This window comes from Lacerta agilis, chromosome 6, assembly GCF_009819535.1.
Source record: "Lacerta agilis isolate rLacAgi1 chromosome 6, rLacAgi1.pri, whole genome shotgun sequence".
In the NCBI taxonomy this organism is placed as follows: domain Eukaryota; kingdom Metazoa; phylum Chordata; class Lepidosauria; order Squamata; family Lacertidae; genus Lacerta; species Lacerta agilis.
This window is the reverse complement of record NC_046317.1, coordinates 79236180-79260313: the sequence shown is the minus strand read 5'-3', so window position 1 is coordinate 79260313 and position 24134 is coordinate 79236180. Positions and strand designations below refer to the sequence as shown.

At 42.6% G+C, this 24134-nt stretch overlaps 1 protein-coding gene across 2 annotated transcripts in view; it reads left to right on the top strand.

Moving 5' to 3' along the window:
* ZNF217 (zinc finger protein 217) overlaps positions 1 to 12301 on the top strand; it is a 33615-nt gene extending 21314 nt beyond the window's left edge. For both annotated transcript variants that reach the window (XM_033153571.1, XM_033153572.1), the window contains exons 3-6: positions 2819 to 2944; positions 3865 to 5406; positions 8279 to 8405; positions 9615 to 12301. In XM_033153571.1, coding sequence (XP_033009462.1) covers positions 2819 to 2944; positions 3865 to 5406; positions 8279 to 8388 — 1778 coding nt within the window. In that variant the 3' untranslated portion in view covers positions 8389 to 8405; positions 9615 to 12301. The remainder of the gene's footprint in view (positions 1 to 2818; positions 2945 to 3864; positions 5407 to 8278; positions 8406 to 9614) is intronic.
* The last annotated feature ends 11833 nt before the right edge of the window (positions 12302 to 24134 follow it).

Sequence of the window (24134 nt, the reverse complement as noted above, 5' to 3'; positions counted from 1 at the left end):
AAAATTTTGAGAAGATAAAAATGATTCTTACTTTATGAAATGACTAGGTGCATTTCCTGTCCCATTTACAGGTGGGTAGCCGTGTTGGTCTGCCATAGTCAAAACAAAATCGAAAATTCTTTCTAGTAGCACCTTAGAGACCAACTGAGTTTGTTCCTGGTATGAGCTTTCGTGTGCATGCACACTTCTTCAGAAACTGTCCCATGTTTTCTGTGTGCACCACCATTCTGCAGCCATAACTGAAATTACACCTCTAAGCAATGGCATTAGAAAGAACCTGAAACGCCCTTTGTTGATTATAATACTGTGCTTGCTGCCCTCTAGTGTTATGTCTTGGGAGTTGCATGTAGGAGCTGGAGGGAGGGAGAGGGGGGAAATTGTTTATATGACTATCAAATGAAGAACTGGAGCCTGCTGTGATGAACAGATAACAAAAGATTTCCCTCCTTTAAATGTATTACAGAAAACCATGCACTTGTCAGGGTGAACTTTCTTTTATACTCAAAACAATTCATTTTTTAAAAAAGAGAAATTCTTCTGTTCCAATACTACAAAAGACTTATACAAGCAAATGAACTATGAAGATGTCCCACACTAGCATTACAATATTTAAACAAAATTCTGTTTACTGTTGAACTAAAATACTTCCCATAGGGTTCGTTTTAATACTGTACATTCAATAATAATAATTGTACTCCACAGATTCAGTAGAACTTGTGCAGTGCACTTGGGTTTGTTCCTCTTGGAAGTCTTAACTTTACATTTTGTTTTTCCAGTACATCTATTGTTGAACTAGCAATGCAAGTCTAATAAACTCATTATTCCCACATACACCATGCCACTTAACATTATTTCTAGTTTCATGGTTGCATGCTCAATAACCCAGCCAAAGTGTGTGTGTGTGTGTGTGTGTGTGTTTTAAATGGCCAACAAAACTCCCAAACTAACATATTTAATCTCCATTCTGGTGACTACTGCTGGTTTTCCCCCTTTAAAAGGGCCCCAACACAACATAGGATTACATCATTTGGGGATTAAGAAGAATAGTTGGGCCACCTATAGACGTGAGTTAAAGCTGTGTCCAAAGCTAAAACTAAAAACAACTCAAAACATCAGCCCCCAACCCCTTGTTGGTATGGTTCTCCATTCTCAGGTGCCCAGTCAGAAACCTCGCCTGGTGGAAATTGCTTGAAACCTCAAGGAAAAGAACCAGTGTTCTCATGGGGTTTACAAACTCAAAATTAACTCAGTTTTGTTAGAATACGGTGCATAGGCCAATTGATAGTGATGTCGATGCTGATAGTGTGTTAATACACTGCATGGTAGTAAAGGAAAAGGAGCAGTAGGGGTAGGAGATGCATGGCTCATGCCGTATATGTGTCTAGTGGTGGTAGCCACAATAACACATGCTGTTGTCATTATAGATGCCGAACATGCTTGGATCCAGTACAGTGGTACCTTGGTTCCCAAACTTAATCCGTTCCTGAAGTCTATTCCAAAACCAAAGCGTTCCAAAACCAAGGCACGTTTTCCCATAGAAAGTAATGCAAAATGGACTTTTAAAAACAACCCCTAAAACAGCAATTTAACATGAATTTTAATATCTAAAAATACCATTGATTCATAAAATGAAAGCAATAATCAGTGTACTATAAAATAAATTAATAAAATAAATAAATAAGACAGTATTGTAGATGATAAAAATGTTAAAGAATTTTTTTTTTTCTTGCCTGCACTGATGATAGTCATTTCTTGGATGGGGGACTTTTATCCATTTCCACAGTCACACAATCAGTTGCTGAACTGGGTTCCAGTCACAAAAACAAGTCACACAAATGAAGTCACAAGTCAGAATCCCATAAAAGGAAGAACAAGCCACACAAACAAAAGCACAAAAAATAACAAAAACAAAAGCACCAAATATCACCTCAGAATACTGCAGTCAGAAACGGAAGGCTTCAGTTACAACAACAACATACAACAACAACATAAAAAGAAATTCCTTCCAGTAGCACCTTAGAGACCAACTAAGTTTGTTCTTGGTATGAGCTTTCGTGTGCATGCACACTTCTTCAGATACACTGAAACAGAAGTCACCAGACCCTTATATATAGTGAGAGGGTGGGGAGGGGTATTATTCAGAAGGGTGGTGGAAATGGGTGATAGGCTGATAGGTGTGGAAAACCTGTTGACAACTGTTAACGACTGCAATTGGTCTTACAGGAAAAAGCAGGGGGGAGATGGCTAAAAATAGCTTTGTCATGTATAGTGAGATAAGAATCCAATGTCTTTGTTCAGACCAGGTCTCTCCATGGTTTTAAGTTTGGTAATTAGTTGCAATTCAGCAACTTCTCTTTCCAGTCTATTTCTGAAATTCCTGTAACTGGAACAACAACAACAATTATTATTATTATTTATTTATTTATCTCCCGCCCATCTGGCTGGGCTTCCCCAGCCACTCTGGGCGGCTTCCAACAAAACATTAAAATACAATAATCAATCAAACAAACATTAAAAGCTTCCCTAAACAATGGGGGGAGGACGCAAATAAGCAGCACAACAGTAAAAACAGAAGGCATGAAGCTTTAGTTATGATGGGGGCGGGGCGCAAATTAGCAGTACAACAGTACAAATGGAAGCTCAGGAGCACATTCGGCTTCCAAAGCAAATTCGCAAACAGGAACACTGACTTTCAGGTTTGCAGTGTTCGATTTCCAAGTTGTTCAGGAACTAAGCTGTTCGAAAGCCGACGTACCACTGTATTCACTTTTATAACATGGTTTGTGTGTTGTTGTTTTTTTCCTTCCTCTGTCCAAAGATAAGAATGAAGATGGCATAGAAAGGTCAAAAGTTAAAAACCTTGGCGCCTCTAGAGAATGCAGCTATTGTGGGAAGTATTTCCGCTCAAACTATTACCTCAATATTCATCTCAGAACTCACACAGGTAAAACGAATTGAACTCTCTTTATGATGGTTGGTGCCTGAACTGAAGGAAATTTCATGATTAGGATAATTCCAGCTTTGGTGTTTGATACACTTCCCAGAATCAATTTATTGCATGCTGAGGAAATACAGTAGCCCCTAGTTGTGACCTCTAGACAGATGAGGTGGTTAAGAGCTATGCTATTAACTCCAAATGTCCAGAATTGTGAGCCAACTGGAAAGGATATTGGAAACAGGGATTTCCAAATAAGAGAGCACTGCTGCTTGCCTTTTAAGATTTTAGTCTCTTTCCAGAGTATGTTCAGTGCTAGAAGGTATATGTGTGTTGGGAGGAAAGGCTGTTGCACATCAATTTTGACTCCAGGAATGTAAGCATCTTCATCAACATTGATGGCTCAGAGCCCACCTCAAAGATTTAGCTTGTAGAAGGACGTGGAAATTCTCAAGTTGCTTTGCCACTTGCTTGCGGGTGGGGGAGTGTGGTGAAGGTCCTTGACATGCCTTATGCTATTCCAGAAATATGTGATGGCACTCCTTAGTGTTCAGCTTCAGTTGCTTACTGCTACGTGTCTCAATCCTGACTAACCAAGAGACTCACACATGTGAACCAGTGATGTTGACCTCTTGAAAAGTTATGCAACTATAGGGAGGATTAGCACCTTGGCTATATGCTTTGTTGTTTACCCTGACTTTTTCCTTCTGTTTAGCAAAATGGTCATCTTTAATATTTTTGCAGCTGGAACTTCCTCTAAATCAGAGATCTTAGTACTTAGTGAAACTCCAGTGTTAGATTTTGGCAAAATATTGATTCCCCCAGCATATTTAGTGGAAATGGGGAAGGATAGCATAGATTCCCTTCTTGTGTTCTTTTAGCAGAGGGAAATAGTAATAGCTCTGACTTCTCGTTTGCAACTCTTTCAGGTGAAAAACCATACAAATGTGAATTTTGTGAGTATGCAGCAGCCCAGAAAACATCTTTGCGATATCACTTGGAGAGACACCACAAGGACAAGCAAACAGAAGCTGCAGCAGATGTGAAAATCGACAGTAAAGGTTTGCTATCTTCTCAGGAGATGGGCTTTTTGCCAGTTGGCGATTGTGCTCCGGAAACCAAAAATCTGAAAAGGCTCCTGGAAGATGCCAAAGATGCTAAAGGAGGCCCACCTGTAAAACAGCAGAAAGAAATGCTTTCCTCTTTTCAGACTGCACTGAACAATATCACTCAGGACACAAATAAAGGTACAAACTATGGTGGCTCAAATGATGGTGCATCAGTTCCATGCCTTGAAAACTTGAAGTTGGAAAAAATTGAAATAGAGCTTCAGGAAAACAAGCACGTTGATAGGTCTGATAAAAGGAATTCTGTTTTGCCAGAAAGCGTGCTTTATTCTGGTGCTGTGAAAGGTGAAACAAATATGGCTCTTCTAAGCGACATTTCAGAAAACTCGAAATGCCGACTAATAGCTCAAGAAAAGCCCTTAAATTTATCCACTGGCTGTTCTCTGGATGCTTCAGTAACTGCTGCTTCTCAGTGCTCCTTAGCAACAAGCACCTGCTCCTTTTGTACTTACCGAACACTATATCCAGAGGTTCTAATAATGCACCGGCGATTGATGCATAAGCCCCCCAATAATACCAACACTGCTAATAAAAATAGCACCAGAAATAGGGCAGCTCTTAGAGCCAGACGTACTGGATGCCCACCTTATCTTCTGGGAAAGGATGTGCACCCTCTGCCTCTTAACCCTGGGAAAATCAAGTCTTCCTTGCCTACCCAGTCAAAATCCCTGAATGTGGAGAAGGCTAAACATTGTCCCACTCTACGGAGCAAAGCACCCATTTTTTCAGGGTTGAACTCTAGCAGCTCGGCACCAAGTAACTTGAAATCATGCAAACTGCAAGTGATTGGAGGTCACATTACTAGCTCTAGACCACAGCATGAAACCCACAACAGCCCTAGTAGCACTCCTGTACAGGATAGAGGGAAAAAGCTGGATCCTAAAGCAAGAGTTTTGGCTTCTCAATTAGGCATAGCAAGTAGCAACATAAATGGCTCTCTTGAGACTCCATTGAACGAATCTGCTTGGTCAAGCAATCGAGGAATAGAGTTTCTCAGTAACAGACCTGCAGGGAATATAAACTTTGAATTTGATGGACTGCCTTCTAAAAGAGCGAGGCCTAATATTTTGGCTCCAGAACAGATTGACTCTACGCTGTATCGGAGAGGGAACGATGCTGGCAGATTACATATTGCAGGCAGATATGCAGGTCTGCTACCTCAGGAATGTTCACACACCAAACCTGCTGCCTCTTTCCTCCCAGCCAAACAAGGGCTCATGAGCTCTGAAGTAGATGCTATAAATCCAGTGACTATTCTGAAGCCATACGAAACATATGGTCCTGGGCCATATTACAGTTCCTGTGGATCAAGTAGCAGCCAAGTCCCCAGCTCTTCAAAAGAAGGTATTCACACTGTGTTTCAGCACCTTAAAAACAAACTAATGCTCTCTGCTTGCTGAAATCAAATTATCTTGTTTTAAGTGACTGCACTGCTTACAAAAACTAGAATTTACCAGCCATTTATCTAATCCTCAGTGTGTATTTAAGAACTTGCATGTGATTGCTGTTGTCTCATTAATCCTGGGCTTATTAAATGTATCTGGGGGGAAATAGGATAGCAGACATATATTTACTTGCTTGCTACAAAGTGGTGCCCAATCACAACTATGTTAAAAACTTGGATTTCTCTGTGGGATATTTTGACTTCTGCCCCAATGCATGGCTTCCACTGTGAACCAAAAAAAAATCCCATCCAGACATAGTAAGATAGGTCACTCTGTTTTTCTTTTTCTGACCAATTGTCAGTAATAATTTCTTTTTTAAAGAAATGAGAGTGATCACTTACTGCCTCCTTTACTTCCCTGAGGGCTTACATTACCAGAAGACAGGGATTTGGCACCACACTATGTTTTCACACAGCATGTTGCTAAGAGCAGCTGCCTTCAAGCTGCATAGTTTCTGTTTTGCAGAAACTGTTGTGCATGTACATTTTATGTCAGCCACCCTGGGTGCTCTTTTGTGAGGAAGGGCGGGGGCAGGAGAAAAGAACAATTAATAAAAAAAATTAAGGGAGGGAGAACAGAGCCCTAGTTCCTGCCCTTTGTTATACAGCACTGGGTGGGTTGGGGGAGTCTAGGTGTGGGACTCCCTGCCTCCTTTTCTAAAATTTGTCAGTAACTTCTTAAAGTTAGAAAGAAGAGTTATGCCCTATGCCAGGTTGGAGAAGGCTGCAGACATGCCAAATTCATGTGTATAGCTGGTGACCACACCTGCTGGCCTAAGTCTTTAGGTTCAGGTGGTGACCATTTTGCGCATGTCCAGTTGACACATGGGTTGTTTGAATCCAGAACAAGGGCAGAACAGGATAGGCTTAGGTGCACTTGGGGGCCAGGAATAGAACCCCCACACAAAATGGTCACCGCCTGTATATATGCCCACTCAGAGAAAAAAGCATCAGCACAAGATGTGCAACCTGGAATTAGATCCAGGTTCAGCACAAGGCTTGAGAGTACCTGGGACAAAGTACTCTCACTTAAATGCTGCCTTATTGCCCCTTCTGAAACAATAGTTTTCCAGGTGCAAGGGGAGCAGCGACAGGGACAAGTGGGAACGGACAGCAGTTGGGGGCCATGCAGTACTGAAAGTAGTGGAGCCCCAGGTACCTGGTATCTCCTCAGCACAGGGAAGCACTAGGTTCAGTCAGGTGGCTGCAGCCGCAGATTTCATTTCCCCAGAATGCTTCCAAGCTGCAAACTGAAATTCAAAGGGATTACACATTTGGGCAGGGCATTGGGTTTATTGAAGATGGCGGCACTGGAGCTGCTGGGTCCTTCACAGGTTCTCCCCCCACCCCAACACAGGACCCTTCACAGGTCCCCCCCCACCCAAATTTAAAAAGGGAAGGGGGATGCCACCAACAGCTACAGGACCCCTGGGATTTTTCCAGCCATGCCGTGTGCTGATTCAGCACTTGCCTGAATCATGTGACTAATACACTACGTTAAGCAGTAGTATGGTAGTGGCTCATGTAGCTTTATCTCTGGGATGGTATGGACTTACTGTGGCTGTATGTCACAGGAGCAGTTCCTGAATTACATTAGTGATATAATTGCTACTTGCCCTTGGCTGCAGTGAAGTAAGAAAGCATGAGGAAGCATGTGGGAAGTGTCTGCACCTACATTTTCATGGCCTGTAATGGTGATGAGGCTTTCTTCATGTGTTCAGATCCCTCTTTGTGCAGCTTCTGTACAGCGGTGCCTCGCAAGACAAAATTAATTCGTTCCGTGAGTGTTGTCATATAGCGGAAATTTCGTCTTGCGAAGCATGGTCGGAGGAAGCACGGTTTTAGGGGAGGGAAATCTCAAAACGTTTTCATTTTGCGAGTTATGGCCATAGGAAAATTTGTCTTGCGAGTCACCCTTTCATTAGCAAATGCCTTTCGTCTAGCGAGTTTTTCGTCTAGCGAGGCATTCGTCTTGCGAGGTACCACTGTATTCCTATTTACCAGAGTGGTCTCAAATCAGATTACAATCAGAGTTTGTTTTGAATACTTCAGGAAATTATGTATGCTAAGAATTGAGACAAGCAGCAGCTAAAGTGCTTTGCTGACTCAGGCCAGGGTTTTTGCTAGATGATTTGAACCCACAGTTCTACAAACACGCTTATTTTACAATAAGGCTGCATTCACATCATTGTTATTCCAGCGCACGCTGTCCGTCCCCCCCCCACACACCAAATTTGGGTATAAAACTAGCAGTCAGTTGTCTTGTGGAAACAAACTGGTATCTGGGTACATAAAATGGGAGCTTGATTTGGCTTGTGCAAGGAACCTGTGCTAGTCTTGTAACATTTTTTTTTTTTGCACCTCCCACCCAGCTTTAAAACAATTGGATTCATGTCATGCTACAAACTGCTTTTTGTTTCAAAAGCAGTTGGTGCTGTTTTGAGAGGAAAGCTACTGTATACACCCCCCCTTGAGCTTATGCAAAAAGTTCCATGGTTCATTGGGTCCTGACCATTGTGTTTTGTTGAGGTATGCAGATTATTATCATCAAGTAATTCTTCCAGCATTTTGCATTCAAGGTAGATCCAGTTGAGTTCATGAAAACGATCAAAATGTGGTCGCAAAAAGTGTGTTTATAGACATGTTAAGCATTTGAGCAAGGGCAGAGGAAGAATGCCATGGTTATTTCACTAAGTTCTTGAAATTAGTTTTGTGGCTATTTCTGGCCTTACGGGTAATGTCTCCTAATGTGCTGAATTTTTTTATTATTAGGAAAAAGGCCAGTGTCGTATCAACACTTGTCTAGCACCATGCTGCAGAAAAGAGGTTACGAGAGGCTTATTGGCAATACACATAATCGACTGAATGACAAGAGAACATGATTCTGCTGCAATGAATGGTAAACAACTTTTTTATATATAAAAAAATAATAACCTCAGGAATAAGGATCCCTCCCCCTCCCCACAATTCACATATTGGCAGGAGGAACAGAAAAAGTCATGGGAATTGATTGTTCCAGACCCTCTTATCCCAGAACAAAAAGTGGGCATTATGTGCTTATCAGTGGTCAAAATGTAAAAATACCATGAGATACAAGTAAAAAGGAGTTACTGTCCAGCATGCTTGTGAGGTGCAGCTCATTATATGTTGTGCCATCCTGTTGTAGTTTAGGTTCGGTGCGTTTTAAGAGCTTTGCTTCTTTATGTGAAGCACAGAATCTTTATTGAAAGGCACTGGTTTATTCTTGTTCTCATGGTATCTAAAATAATGCTTTGATTTGCTTATGCTCATCTTTTGTAATTGAGATGGCTACCCAGGACCATTCAGTTTAAATATTCTCTGTTCTGTGGTCCTGCTGCCTGTCTGCCTGAGAAGCTAGGGTGCAATCCTAAGCTGTGTGGTTTCTACATTTTAAGGAGAAAAGGGTGCTGTGTGAGAGGATTTGCTCTGTTATGTAAATATGAGTCTGAGTTACCAAGCACTCTTACTGGGCTTATTGAATGAATGGCTTTCATCTAGCGAGTTTTTCAGTAGCTTTGATATTCCAGCGGTCAGGGTTGTCCTATATTGCTGACCCTAACACTTCTTTAAGTATCAACAATGTATGTGTGTTGACATATCTCAAATAGTGTATGATTCACTTGAAGATTCCCCTCCTTACCTTCCTGGAAATGTTTTCTTACTTCATTTTCTAAGTGTTTATGTCCTTCATTTACCTTGTCTGACCCCCCTAGTTTGACTTGTTTACAAGAGGATATGTGGTTAAGGCCATTTAACTGGTACATTTAGGTCCTTGGTAGTGCACTAAAACTAAGATATAACTCTTGTAAGGCAAGAGTGGGGGGAAATGGGTAACACAATGGCAATGTGTCACTGATCAAGCATTCCTTTATGTAATTGGGGAGAATTTGCCAGGGGGGAGGATGCTATTTCCCATGTCCTGGCACCAGAGTTTATAATCTGTAGCCTAAAGTTCAACACAGGTTTTCCTACATTTGTAATTACATTTTAAGTGGTATTATTTCTGAAGTTTCCAGCCCCACTGTGCTGCTTTTTTGTATCTGTTGTGAGTCATTGCCATAGAACCCTTTTTGTTTGTGTGTTCCAGGTATGAAGATGCAAATTTTGATTTCCCTTGCAGTTCATCTCTTGAGAATAATGAATGATGAAAGCTATCAAACTAAGCTGTGATTGTACTGTTGTATAGAGAGAAACACTACAGTTCTGTAATGGAAGGTCTGACCCCATTTGTACATTGTGGACCTAAACACTGTCTTCTCAAGACTAGCTTGCAAAGAACTGGCAAATGCATCTGTTCCTGATCTTGAATAATATTTTTTTCTCAGAATTATCATTGACCAAATATTCAATATAAAGTATATTTTTGCATACTTGAGTGCTGCTGAAAAGAGATCCAATTTAGAAGCTGTGTGTAACCCTTGCACCTCAGGTAAATCTGTGCATTGAGTGTGTCTGGTTTAAATACTGGGATTATTTTTGTATAAGGGTAGTAGTTTGTCAAATTTTGTTTTGTGCTTTAACCTATGTACATTTTTGAAAAAGTTTCCAAATGAACAACATACTTTTGTTTTCATCTTATGCAGAGTTTAAATACCAGCTGGAATAAGGCAAGAATATTAACACAAGTACCACAATCTTTTCAAAGAAACCATGTGCTTTATTTTCTATCAATAGAGAGTAACATGTCTCATCATCCTTGGCATGCAGTCGCAGTTCAGATAAAATGCTTTCTGGCCTCCAAGCTATTACTGAAGAGGGACTTGTGCTTGCATGAGAGAGATTCAGTTTACCCCTCTTCCTCCTAAATACTCAGTTTTTACTCCACAGATGCATCATATTGCAAAAATGCATAGCTTTAAAAATATTTTGTACATATGCCTGAAGCAGAAAACAGCATTCCTGTTGAACCCTGATGCAACTTGTTGTACCAGATACAAAACTTTATATTTGCAAATATAGTACACCTTGTTTGTCCAGCAGCCAAAGCAAGGACATGACCCACCCATTCATGTAGGCTGTATGCATGGGAAAAGATTCCCACATGGTACTATGAAGTCCCATTCCACTCCCCAACCCCCAACATTCCTGTCCATTTTGGGCCAGAATATAATGCCATGTGCACTGCCATTACTTTCAACTGAAGGCCTGTCTCGCCTCCTCCTCCCGCCTCACCCCCATCCTCCACAGATCTACATATTTGGGCCACTGTGGGCATTCCCATGTTGAAGGCAATGGCCTGCACATTTCAGTGTGCCCAGGGCTATGTTCACCAAAGCAAAGAGGAATGGTGGTGGCTTTACTTAGGGACCCACTCCTTTACATTTGGATCTGTGTGCTGTGCATACAGTGCAGCCCCAAGTTGGTTTGATAGTCTTGTCAAGGAATAGTTGGGGTATTTTTGTGTGTGTGAACCCAATATTTTTTCCATTGCACATGACAATAATGAATGGAAGAGCTGTCTTGTTACCAGCCATGGTGCTGTGCATATTGATGATACAGCATGTGAAGCCTTTAATGACTAACTCAGTTCTTTTCTTTGGGTTTGGATGTCAAACATTTCCAGGAAACAAATGGTTTCAAAAAAAAAAAAAAATTGCACTGTTGATTGTGTGTTTCTTATCAGATGTAAAACAACAGAGCACAGACTTTCTTGGTGATTCCCCCACAACCCCATATGCAACTTTGAGACATTTTAAATTAATTTCTTACTTCCTGTGTATTAAGGGATATGTAATTTTGATGTCTCTGTAAAACTGGCAATGTAATGAAGTGCTGTGTATCAGGAAATTGTACACAATTTACCGTTTTCCTGTTCATAAGCTGAGCCATATGTACATAAAATCTAGATTTGTTTTCCTAGTTTTGCACTTTTATAGCCTATTTTTTGAAGATAAATTTGCGTGGAAGATGGTTATTCTATTTTTGCCTTACCCTTCAATGAGTCTTATAGGATATGTAAAATAACTTGTCTGTATCCTTTTTTTCAAGTAATAAATCTTAAAATATAAAAGACCAGGGCTATGTTTAGCTATAGTTTGTATGTTTTTTTAAAAAAAGAATCTTCCTCTTTGTTTTGGTGCAGTTTTTCTAAAACTCTCAGTCTCTTTTCAGTTTGGAAGAGAACAAAGAACACTTTTTTCAAATTTGACTCAGGACATCTCTCTCGTGTTACCTTTATTATGTCACGGGAGCTGCTCCAGCACAAGCTTCCTCCTTCCCTGCAGAAATAATACCACAAGTCCTGCAGTTGCTGTGTTGGTTTCCGGAAGGGGAGACACTGGTGAGGTCAGGAGTCATGGTGTGGGTGTACCCTTTCCCCATGGTCTGGGTTTTCCAGTGCTCTTTTTGCAGCACAAAACAAAGCAGCTCATATATTGTGAAGTTAACACAAGAGATGCTCTCAATTCCAGCTGTACACTCAAGCACTTCCACACGGGAGTGCCATGCAAGCCCTGTCAAAATAGAGTATCTGCAGCAGCAGTGCTTTGTAGATTGCAGCCCTGGTCTCAAAGTAGGTTTTGCCCATCAGTATTAACTATGGGATACTACTGTGTTTTATTTTGTTTTTGTTTTGCAATAGCAATGAGTATACTGGTACAAATTATCAATTTGTTGTATTTATTTCCTACCATCTTGATTTGTTTAAATTGTGGAACCTCCCTTAAATTGTCAGGCTGTAGACACCATTCAAGTCATTTAATTTATGATGTGTTTTCAGTTTAGTGGAATATGTTATTACATGTGGATGTAAATACAACTTGGTGTTTTTTTTTTTTGCAAATACTCTTGTCCTTGTTTCACTTTCTGAACACTAGACAGACAAAATTTTACTGGGTGGTTGTGTGGTTTTTGTTTGAACGCAGGTTGCATGCAAAATTCCAAACACTGAACTATCATGCTGCAAGAGGACTAAAGCAAGAGAATTACTGAGGAGTGTCTTAGAGGGATTTATAGAGGAAAGTGAAGTAGTAAAACTGATGTCAAGTGGGGGGGATCTCCATTTTGGTTATTTTCAAAAGTTTACTAGGGTTTCTTTTAAAAAAATATATGCTTGAATCAGTCATTCTTTGGGGTCAGCTTGCAGTACTGGTGGTCAGTGTTACTATAAAAAGATTTTATGGGGGGTTGCTTTGATTCAAGAAATAGGTACTCTTCCTTCATTATCAGTTCCTTGGAATCTGAATAAAGGAAAGGGCAAGTCTGCTATATGCAGCCTCAGTAGTTAAGTGAAAGTAAATGGAAAGGTCTCACTTTAGAACTAATACAAGTAAATACCAAGTTTCACTTCATTGCTCAAGAGGGGGAAAGAGCCCTTTCTGTCATGGCTGACATCACTGTGGCGTTTGAACTTCAATTTTAGAAACTCATCTTTACTACACACACAAAATATCCGCAATGTAGTATTAATCTTCAAGGCAGGTATAGCATTACCACGCAAGTTGCATTTTTATTCTCCCCCCACCCGCTAGAAAATGGGTGCAGAGGTCAAGCAGGTGTATGCATTTGTAATAAGAAAATATCTTGTTGTACTACTACTATTAGTATTTACTAAATTTCTATACCAACCTTCATCCGAAGATCACAGAGCAGTGTGCAAGATAAAAAAAACAAAAACAATACTTCCCATACGGAGTTTAAAAGGCCACAGAATGATATAATGTTTTTTGTCTGGCTCCTAAAGATATGTAACGAAGGTTTCGGGCGAGTACCAGTACTAAGAAACAGTCTCCAAAAAGAGCAGTCTCAAAAGAATGAGCACATTGATCTGAGTTTGATTTCCTCCCACTTTTGCTATGTTGTTAATCTTATAATCAGTGATTCCAATGCAGATTTGGTTCTTGTGTCTTCTTCTGTGTGCCATGCAGCCAATCTGCCTTAAAAATAAAAATTAAGCACACACACACACACACATATATGGCACATTTTAAAAAAAGTACAATCCGCTGGAAAAAAAGATTGAAAAACTTACCGGGGGTTGCAATGAGCCAATCCGTATCGAACAAAGCCAGTTTGAAGCTTCCACTGCAGTTTATTCTGAGTGTGTTTCACAAATGGAACATGCATGTCTGATCAGCAAAAGGGCACAAACTTGTACATTAAAGTAACTGGAAAAACCCAGGATACATCTCTTCCATACAGAAACATGAAAGTATCACTTTTTGTATCTGACAGGCACCCTCGCAAAATTAGGTAGCAATTTGGGAAGCAAAATCTTCCTAGAGGCTTTTGCTTCTGCTGGAGTTGGTTATGCATATTTCTCAGGTGAAGAAGGTCTCCTTGCAGCTGTTTGGATCGCTGCCAAAAAGAAACCCCGAGGACTAATGTGACTACTGTATCCAAGAGCTGTTTCATACAAGCAGTTTTACACACATTACAAGTGTACGCACCGGCTTCTTCTAAAGCAAGTATTGGCACTGTGAGCATTGACTACTGCCTGATTAATGCTCACACCGAACAAATGAAAGTAGCTCATGCCAAATCAGACCACAGGTCAGTGCTCCCATTCGCTGCCTGACTTTCTCTTGCCACAACAGCTTTACAATAATTCAGGAATGGGGGGACCTGTGCTCCTCATCAGATCAAAACAAAATAAAAAATATCCTTCCAGTAGCACCTTAGAGACCAACTAAGTTTGTTCTTGGTATGAGCTTTCGTGTGCATGCACACTTCTTCAGATACACTGAAATAGAAGTCACCAGACCCTCATATATAGTGAGAGAGTGAGGAGGGGTATATTACTCAGAAGGGTGGTGGGAATGGGTGATTGGCTGATGGGTGTGGAAAACCTGTTGATGACTTAACGGGTGAGATGGCTAAAGATAGCTTTGTCATGTATAATGAGATAAGAATCCAATGTCTTTGTTCAGACCAGGTCTCTCCTGGTCTCTCTCTGGTTTTGAGTTTGGTAATGAGTTGCAATTCAGCCACTTCTCTTTCCAGTCTATTTCTGAAATTCCTTTGTATTAAGACAGCTACTTTGAGATCTTGTATAGAATGTCCTGGGAGATTGAAGTGTTCTACTGGTTTCTCTGTCTTGTAATTCCTGATATCAGATTTATGTCCATTTATCCTTTGGCGTAGGGTTTGGCCTGTTTGTCCAATATAGAGAGCTGAAGGGCACTGTTGGCATTTGATTGCATACACAATGTTAGAAGATGATCTTCTAACATTCCCATTCCCACCACCCTTCTGAGTAATACCCCTCCTCACTCTTTCACTATATATAAGGGTCTGGTGACTTCTATTTCAGTGTATCTGAAGATGTGTGCATGCACACGAAAGCTCATACCAAGAACAAACTTAGTTGGTCTCTAAGGTGCTACTGTAAGGATTTATTTAATTTTTTATTTTGTTTTGACTATGGCAGACCAACACGGCTACCTACCTGTGACTCCTCACCAGATGTTGGCCTTTCTGACTGCAGCTGATGGGAATCGGGAGACCAAGAACGGTTGGTGAGCCACTGGCTCCCCATCACTGGAGGGTAGCTTTAAAAACAAAAAAGCTGAGGGTAGCAGGGAGTGGCTGCCCCCAAAGCAGAGAGCCAGTCCCGTTGTCACCCCTGCTCAGTTGTGTGGTTGTCTGTTCTGTTGAGCCTTGACTACAGATTCAGGTGCCGTACATATATTTACGATGTAAACTGCTTTACTTACAAGGTTCTATGGGAGAGGGAAGGGTTAAAGAGCGGGGGGGGGGGACACCTGTAAAGGAAGAGACAAGCACCTGGGGACATAGGAAGCTGTTAGCCCATTGCTACACGTTCTTCAGTATTGTTTGCACCAGGGTCTGGGTAACCACTTTCAGCTGGTAGGCTGGGTCAAAAAGTGACCAGCCCTCTGTGGTCCAAATGGAACAGGTGGATGGGGCTGGCCATCTGTACAAACATCTGTTGTCACATAGCAGGTGGATTGCATCCCTGCTGAAAATGGGGCTTGCATTCTGCACCAAAGTTTAGATAGCACTGCTATTTAGAGCTCTGCTGCAAAAGAACAACGGTGTACTCTAAGCTGTGTGCTGATAGCAGGTGAGTGAGTGGTGTTGATCAAAATATTTTTGCTGGCTAATTCAGTCTATACCAGTGTTTCCCAATCTTGGGTCTCCAGCTGTTTTGGGACTACAACTCCCATAATCCCTAGCTAGCAGGATCAGTGGTCAGGGATGATGGGATTTGTAGTCCAAAAATAGCTGGATACCCAAGATTGGGAAACACTGGTCTATACGTTGTAGATTTCTTACAGGTGGTTTACAGGAGCTCCTCCCAGCCTTGCCTGGAGATATCAAACCTGGATGCAAAGCACTTTCTCTACCCATGAGCCACAGCTCCCGCCCTCCCTGCCTCATTCTTTTCCCATCAGTTGGCTCTCTCAGCCCCTCTGCATATTAGCATTATGATTCCTCCGCACATGCAAGGAAACAGTCATTCAGTGTGGCAGCACGAGAGCCTGTGCAGAGTAGACTAGGACCTGGGAGACCAGGGTTCAAATTCTCCTCTCAGCTATGAGCTTCACCATGGGGCCAATCGCAGCCTTTCAGCCGAGCCTACCTCACAGGGTTGATGGGATTAAACAAGGGGGAGACCGGACTTCCGGCGGCGACGCAATCGCCGGGTGGTCGAGGGCTGCTTCGGGTCCGAAGCGCCCTGTCCATCCCGGGGGTCAGGAGCCCCGCTACCGCAAAGCGGGGCTCCGGTTGGGGTGCGGGAAGAGCGTCCCGCACCCTGGGCTCCCCGGCAGCGCCCGCGGAGGCTCCGAACCCTTCCCTCGCTCCCCCTGTAAAGGGGGAGTGGGGGTGAAGGGACAACCGGAGCCGGGCTTCGGGGACATGCCCCAACCGGGATGCAAATGCGGCGACAGAGCCCGCGGTGAGCGTCTAAGTTCTACCTGTGAAGAATGGAGCTAAAGGAACCCGGTGGTCGTGAGTAAAGAATTTGAGTGAAATCGTGCTTTTGGGACGATCCGGGGGGAAGGAGAAGGGCAGCCTGCCTCCCTCCCTTCGAGCTCAAGAATCTAACCAATCTGAGTGATTACTGCTACAGAACTGGCTATAATGTATTTAAAATTGACACATGAGACTGGCAAATTTTTCTTTCGGGAAGCTAATTAGAGGAAAATATCTCCATTTAAAGTTGCGGTATTTGCGCTCCAGCTCAGGAAAATGGCGACGAACAAAGAGGGGAGTAGAAATATGACACCCACTTCCTCCTCCTCTGCCAGTATGTTGGGCTTCGTCCTTGAACTGGTATTGAACTCTGGACTAACGGATGAACAGAGACTCACTGCCTTGAAGGTGGAACTGCTTTGTAGAAAAGTCAAAGTCTTGTGTGGGGGTCTGAAATGGAACCAATTGCCCACAGAGGAGGCTTTCAAAACTTTTGACACTTTGGAAGAATGCCTTGCCAAGGAGCTGAGAGGATTGATGAGTGAGCTACTTCGGAGAAGAAATTCGCTTTCTGGGGGTGGCAGCCCCAAGGCGACGTCAAGATTTTTTATATCCAGTCCCCGAGGTGTGAGCTCGGGGGCCAGGGACAGAGAATTAAGGTATTTACAAGAAGAAAAGGAATGTCACAAAGAACCGAAGAAGCTGAGAGATGATGAGATGGATACCTCTGAACTCGTGGCAAGGAGAGGTTTGGACTGTGCCTGGATCTGTGGACGTTTGGAGAGGGAAGCTACATGGAAGTTTAGTGTTGAAACCACCAGGAGAAGAATAATGGACAGAGGGGGTGTGGGGTGAAGCAATAAGTAAAACTTAAGGTGGCCTGATATGGTAAACTGAAATCGGAGGGTGAATACTGTCAACAATTTTCTGTTATATTTTTTATTTGAACATGAAAGGAGATATTTCTAGTTATCATGTTATTAGCAGCAATCTTAAGGATAGAAGAGATAGATTTGATCGAATGAGCTGTGAAGATCAGTGAGGTGGAGTATAAGTAAAGTAAATTTAAGTGGATTAAGTTTATGGAATAAGAGGATTGAGATCAAGATGTAGAGATGTATTTTTAGTAAAATGTTGAAGATATAATTGACTGTAATTATACAACTGAATTTAATTTCTTTTTTCTTTTTTAGGAGAAATGGTTATAAAATAGATTTAGGATATAAACTCGAAGGTGAAAAGGCAGGGGAAGTCAACAGTCAAGATATGGAAATAGAATTTTTTTTTTCTAGAAAGATGCAATAAGAAAACTTGACACTGTTTGTATTTGTTCTATGTGTTTTGCATTTGTTTAATTGTAGGTGTGGGTGTGGGTATATGTTGTTATAGAAAAATGCCAATAAATTCTTATAAAAAAAAAAATAAACAAGGGGGAGACCACCTTGAAGAAAAATGTGGGATATAAATCCAAAAAATATAAATAAATAAAACACTTAAAAAAACTATGTACTAAGGGGAAAGTGCATGAAAGTACATAAATTTTGGAACTCCCCATTACAGCACTTGTGCTGTATTGGTTTTTTGTGCCTGCTAAAATCTTGTTTGTTTCAGCGAGCCTACTCAGGCATGCAATTATTAAGCATCTAATTATGTTATGCATAATAGTTTTAAGTTTGCTGGCTTTATTTAAGGTTTTTATGCTGAACCTGTTTTTAAATTCTTATTGGTATTTTTAATGAATATTTAGATTTCTTTGTAAACCACTCAGAGGTTTTCATAGTAAGTAGTATATAAAGTTGGTTAAGCAAATGAGACAAACATGGGGATTGGGAGCCCTGTGTTTGTCTCATAATCTGCCAGGTGACTGACAGCCATGCTTATTTTAAGATGGTATTGTCGTGTCCGACTCTTCGTGACCCCAAGGACCAGAGCACACCAGGCACTCTTGTACCTCTCTCCACTGCCTCCCGCAGTTTGGTCAGACTCATGTTAGTAGCTTCGAGAACACTGTCCAACCATCTCATCCTCTGTCGTCCCCTTCTCCTTGTGCCCTCCATCTTTCCCAACGTCGGCCTTTTCCAGGGAGTCTTCTCTTCTCATGAGGTGGCCAAAGTATTGGAGCCTCAGCTTCAGGGTCTGTCCTTCCAGTGAGCACTCGGGGCTGATTTCCTTCAGAATGGATATGTTTGATCTTGCAGTCCATGGGACTCTCAAGAGTCTCCTCCAGAGACTCCTGTAAAATGTACCAGGTGAAACAAGAGACCCAAAATGATATCTATTGATGCCCCAAATTTTCCACTTCCCACATGATGTATGCAAAAGTTCGAGGAGTTCAATTTCCTTCCTCTCTCTTAGGGAGAGAGTTACAAAAATGCTTTCAAACAGGTTAATAAAATCTGTAGCTGTCACCCATTCTGGACCTGTTTTGGGCCTGGTTTATTTAATTACCTATCCCAGCTAAATGTTCTCCAGTTCAGCTAACTTGTTCCATGGAGATTTAGGTGGATTAAGTAGTATTCCTTTTAAAATCAAAAGCAGCATGTTTTGGTTTTCAAATGTGCTGTGAGTCATGCAACCACAAGGTGACAGTGTGAGCTCATGTTAGCACCTGAAATGCACACAAAGTAAAGAACTGGGAAAATATTGCTGAGTGCTTAGATACCGACTGCAAAGTTACCTCCGCCTAGCAGCAAGCAGAGCACAGAAGGGGCTTTCTCCCCACACATCAAGCACTACTTAGTGATATTTCCCCTTTCCCTTTTATTTCAAGTGCTCATCCATTTGGAGCTCATAGTGCTAAAACTGGCTGGAGGTCTGGTTTGTAGGTTAACCAGCGAAAGGAGCGTAGGCAGTTCAGAGGTACAGGGGAGATTGCGATAATCTGTACTGATGAGTTTAATTTTGGCTATAATCTATACCGATTGATTTGAAGGGTGATTTGAAGAATTAATTAATGCATGCCACTTCTGAACAATTTAAATATATTGCTTGAGCTTATCAATAAAGCTTAAGGTGAAAGGAAATGCCAGCAATAGCAGGGGGTTTCAAAATTCAATCTTTTGTTATGTTGGGTGGAATTAAACTCCACATTAAGCTGGGTATGCATGAGTGGAATGCTGTTCACTTTCACAACTGGACTTACGTGCTCCTCTGCAGGCCTCCCACACATGCCCTAAAGCTGTTCTGGACTCCCCCCCCCCCAAAAAAAAACCCCATCCGGAACAGATTTCGGATGTGCAGGGTGGAGGAAAGAGAAGGGGGAGGAAAGTCCTATTGTGCAAATGGACCTCCTTCTACTTGCACAGCAGCTTGTTTATATCCCATATCTACTTTTTTTCTTCTACTATATTGAGGAACTGGCATTTCTCTTTGTAAAGATGAGTAATAAAAAAAGATGTGCAAAAATAAGCAGGAACAGAAAGAGTAGTCTGGAGGCAAAATACACTCTTTAATTCCAAGCCCACCTTTCCTCCAAATATTTATCCTTGTTCTCCTCTCCTTCTTCTGTGCACCCCTACATTGTTCTGGGAGTTCCCCCCTCCCCCCTCCGGAGCAGATTTGGAGACAATCAGGATGGAGAGGCGGGAAAAGCATTGAGTTAGTGCAAATATTTAGTTGCATACCAGCAAATGGCTGTTAGGGTAGACATGCTGCCCAGAGAGAGTGGGCAGGAAAGCATGCAGACTGCTGATCCTAGCAGCTGTCACAGATCACTTGTGATCTTGCCCTCTGTTTCACGCATAAAAAGAAGGATCCACCACAGGTGGGGATAACAACCCTGGGCAGAGAGGCCCAGCAAATAATATCTCATCAAATGCCCCCCAAAACCTAAAGAAAGCCTAGGGCTATCTACTCTTCCTTCTCAAAAATCTGAAAGAACCTAAAGAAAATCCTAGGCAATATTGCAAATTGGGTTAATCGGATTTTTAAACTCGTGAACTCTCAATCCAGCGGCGCCTGGGCCTCTCTAGGAGAGAAATGTATTAATGGGAAAGAAGAGGAGAGGGGGAACTTCCCTTTTCTGATGGGAGACAGAAGAAGACCGTATCACTTAAAAACACGGCCTTGGATTCTCTCTTGAAATATTTGTTTGTTCACCTTCTCCACAGAACAGAGAGCAACAAGGGGGAGGGAGCTAGTAAAAAGCGGGGAAAACTGGGTTGTATTAAAATATCCTCTGCACTTAGGGCAGTAAATTACCAATGGGATTCAAAATGGATCATAAATTGAGTATTTCAGAGTATGTGAAGTGGGTTTTCAGGGTTGCAAAGTGAGCTTAAAGTGTCTCTCCCCTTTTGTTCCTCTTAATCACACAGCTCTTCCGAAAAGCATTTCATCTCCTTGATGGCATAAAAGGATAAAACCTGTATGTGGTGTTGTGTGTGTGCTTGTGCTCTGCCAGAACCTCTACTTCAATTTCTTAAAGGTTTTCTTCCCCCCTGTGAAAGAGGCTTCTCTTTGTTTGCTCGGCAGGGCACTCTGTAATTCATTTGGAACAACTGAGCTCTTCCTGTCATGACTTCTGGGCTGTGCCTTCCCCTAGCTCAACCTGTTGTTAGCTTGCCTTGCCTTTTGTCCAACCAGCCTCTGCGATTGGTTCCCACCCTCTGTTCCTCTGGAGTAGCAATAGTAGCAAGGAAGGGCTACTACTGACTTCTTGACAGGAAGTTTGCTGCCACTTACTGGGAGGAAGAGAATGAGGCAGTGGGGATACTGGTGCTCACCTTACGAAGAAAAAGAAGAAGAAGAAGAAGAAGAAGAAGAAGAAGAAGAAGAAGAAGAAGAAGAAGAAGAAGAAGAAGAAGAGGAGGAGGAGGAGGAGGAGTATGGATTTGATATCCCGCATTATCACTACCTGAAGGAGTCTCGAAGTGGCTAACAATCTCCTTTCCCTTCCTCCCCCACAACAAACACTCTGTGAGGTGAGTGGGGCTGAGAGACTTCACAGAAGTGTGACTAGCCCAAGTCACCCAGCAGCTGCATGTGGAGGAGCGGAGACACGAACCCGGTTCACCAGATTATGAGTCTACCGCTCTTAACCACTACACCACATTGGACCAAAGGCTACATTCACCCCTGGCAAAAACTCTAGGGGCTGCGTACCAGCGGAAGGTGTGGCTGCCCCACACTTCCATGTGCACAAGAAACACAAACAAGGGCAGGGGGTATGCATGTAGGACCAGTAGCAGCTGGCAGGGAGGGCCAGAGCTGTGCACCCGACCTCCCAGCAGCAGAGTCACTGCCACCTGTTGGGAGAGGGAGGGAGGGGAGAGATGGTGTGTTGTTTAGGTGCACCAGTGGGGGTTCTGGATTGGCATCAGTGGTAGACTGACATTTTGAGGGCCCTGAAGCTCAAACTGTTACGGGGGCCCCTTCACAACCAGCAATGAGATCTGGGTAACCACTGTCATCTTCAATTGAGTTTTTCTACGACAGATCGCAATTTTTTGCGAGTTTGCGTTTTTGGTACCCACTTAAGCACTTTTCATCAACTCATTGGTCCTCTAGGGCAGAGGTTTTCAACCTTTCTGAGTCCATGTCTCTCTTGACTAACTACATCATTCCGGTGGCTCCCCTGTGGGGAAACTCGCTCATAGCCTCAGAAGCCCAGTTCTGTCTCCTTGTGAGTCCTCCGGGCATCTGCGGCCACTGCCTCTGGTCTCTGAGCCACCCCCACCCCCACCCCCAATAGAGGTGCCTCCTTGATGGAGACTGGCCAAAGGTGAACACGAGGCCAGCATCTTACTCATGTTGGGAGGCAGCAGTGGCGGGAGCAGGTGTCGCTGGGTCTACACGGTGCAAAGGCACTCCCAGGCAGGCATTGCAGACAGTAAGCATGAGAAATGTCAGTGCATTGCCTGCCTGCCTGCCTGTCTGGCCTCCCACTTGCCTGTGTCCATTCCCAGCAGCACTGGCTGGCTGGGCTCCCTCACCCACTTGCTTTTTTACTCCAAGGCCACCCCACTCCTGGTAACCAGCACCCCCAGAGGCACCATTCGCCTGGGGAGCTTGCAGTCAGGGCGACTGCAACAAACAGCCACACTAGCCTTTGGGAGGCAGAGATGCAACAGGGCATCAGAGGAGGGAGGGAAGAAAAGAGAGATGGAGGCCAGTGTTGCCTGCGGCACCCCTGACAATCATTCAAGGCACTCCAGGGTACCACGGAACACTGGTTGAAAACCACTGCTCTAGAGTCTTGACCTCTGTTAAAAAAAAGGTGTGGGGGGTGGGTTACATTAGCGGTACTGATTCTCAGACTTTGGGATTTTTGAAATATATACCGTACAACCCAAATTGATCAATTTGAGTTGTGCGACTCAAATTGGGTCTACTAAACCCTTCTTTTTAAGTTTATCTGAAGAAGTGTGCATGCACACGAAATCTCATACCAAGAACAAACTTAGTTGGTCTCTAAGGTGCTACTGGAAGGATTTATTATTATTATTATTTTGTTTTTCCTTCTTTTTAAGAAAGCAATGTGGACTAAAGTCTCTTTTCAGGCCTCCCAGGATTAGGGTCCCTGAAGCTTAAGCTTCATGAGTTTCGTAGTACAGTAGATCCACCCCTGATTGGCATTCTGGTTGCACCCGATGGGAGTTGTAGTCCAAAACACCTGAAGGGCACCGGGTTGGCAAAGACTGCCCTGCAGGCTACAGCAAACCGTTGTGCCTGATGATTTAGCATTATCATTCTTATTTATTGATGAGAGGGCTTTGGAAGCCTCTGTCCCTGCTACTGCTCCAGTGAGGAGAAGGGGAGGTGGGGTGGGGAGAGACTCACACCTAAATTATTCCTTTCAGAGTATTGGCTTCTGCTTCAGAACTTCAGGATGTGAAGCATCACCCAATTCGCAGAGAACATTAAAGGAAACGAGGGAGTGCTTAGGGAAACTAAGTGTTAAACAGGGCCATCCGTCTGGGGCAGAGCAGGGGAGAAGAGAGTACTTGATGTCTCAATCATGGCTGGTTTATGGCCTACAATCCTTGAATTTGTGTGACAGCAATCCAGTGCCTTACATAGATTGCATCATAAATAACCCAAGTCCGCAGTGGTCAGAGAATCTAAATGAGAGAAAGGAAAAAGAGATGTAGAAACAAAGAATGAGTAGCAGAGCAGCAAGTTACCTTGACTCTGTTTTTAGGGTTTTATAAGTAAAGACAGGAAGGGATGGGGAAAGTGTGAGTCAAACACAGGCCACGTTCACAAACGGCAATGCTAATGCCTCTTAACGCAGCTTTCTTTCATTTTCTTTCTCTTGTTGGTGAATATTGTTCATGCAGAATGAAATATGGTGAAAATCCATCGGGAAATAATCAGATAAGGTTCTGTCTATTTCATGGGTCCCTTTTTATGTTAGTCAAACACAGGTTTGGCAATCACCCTACAAGAGGACACTTTTCATTTGGATGAAATTTGTATGTGCCGGTTTATACATACCTATAGAAATAATTTCTATAATTTAAATAGAAATACATTCCATCTTACCCCAGTGAGGAAGAATATAAACAAGGCACAAGGGTGCCTCCTTAGTCTGCTCTCCCAGGACTCACTTGATAGAAAAGTTCAGGTTTTTTGCTGCGCTCTTGTGCCTGATGCTTCTTTATCTATAAACTGGATCTGGACTAGACAGTCCTTCAAACGGAGGACTGACCTCTGCAACGTATGGCACATGGGCAGTCTAGTCCTGATTTTCTGGGAAATGATCCTGGTAAATTGCAGTTCTTATAGA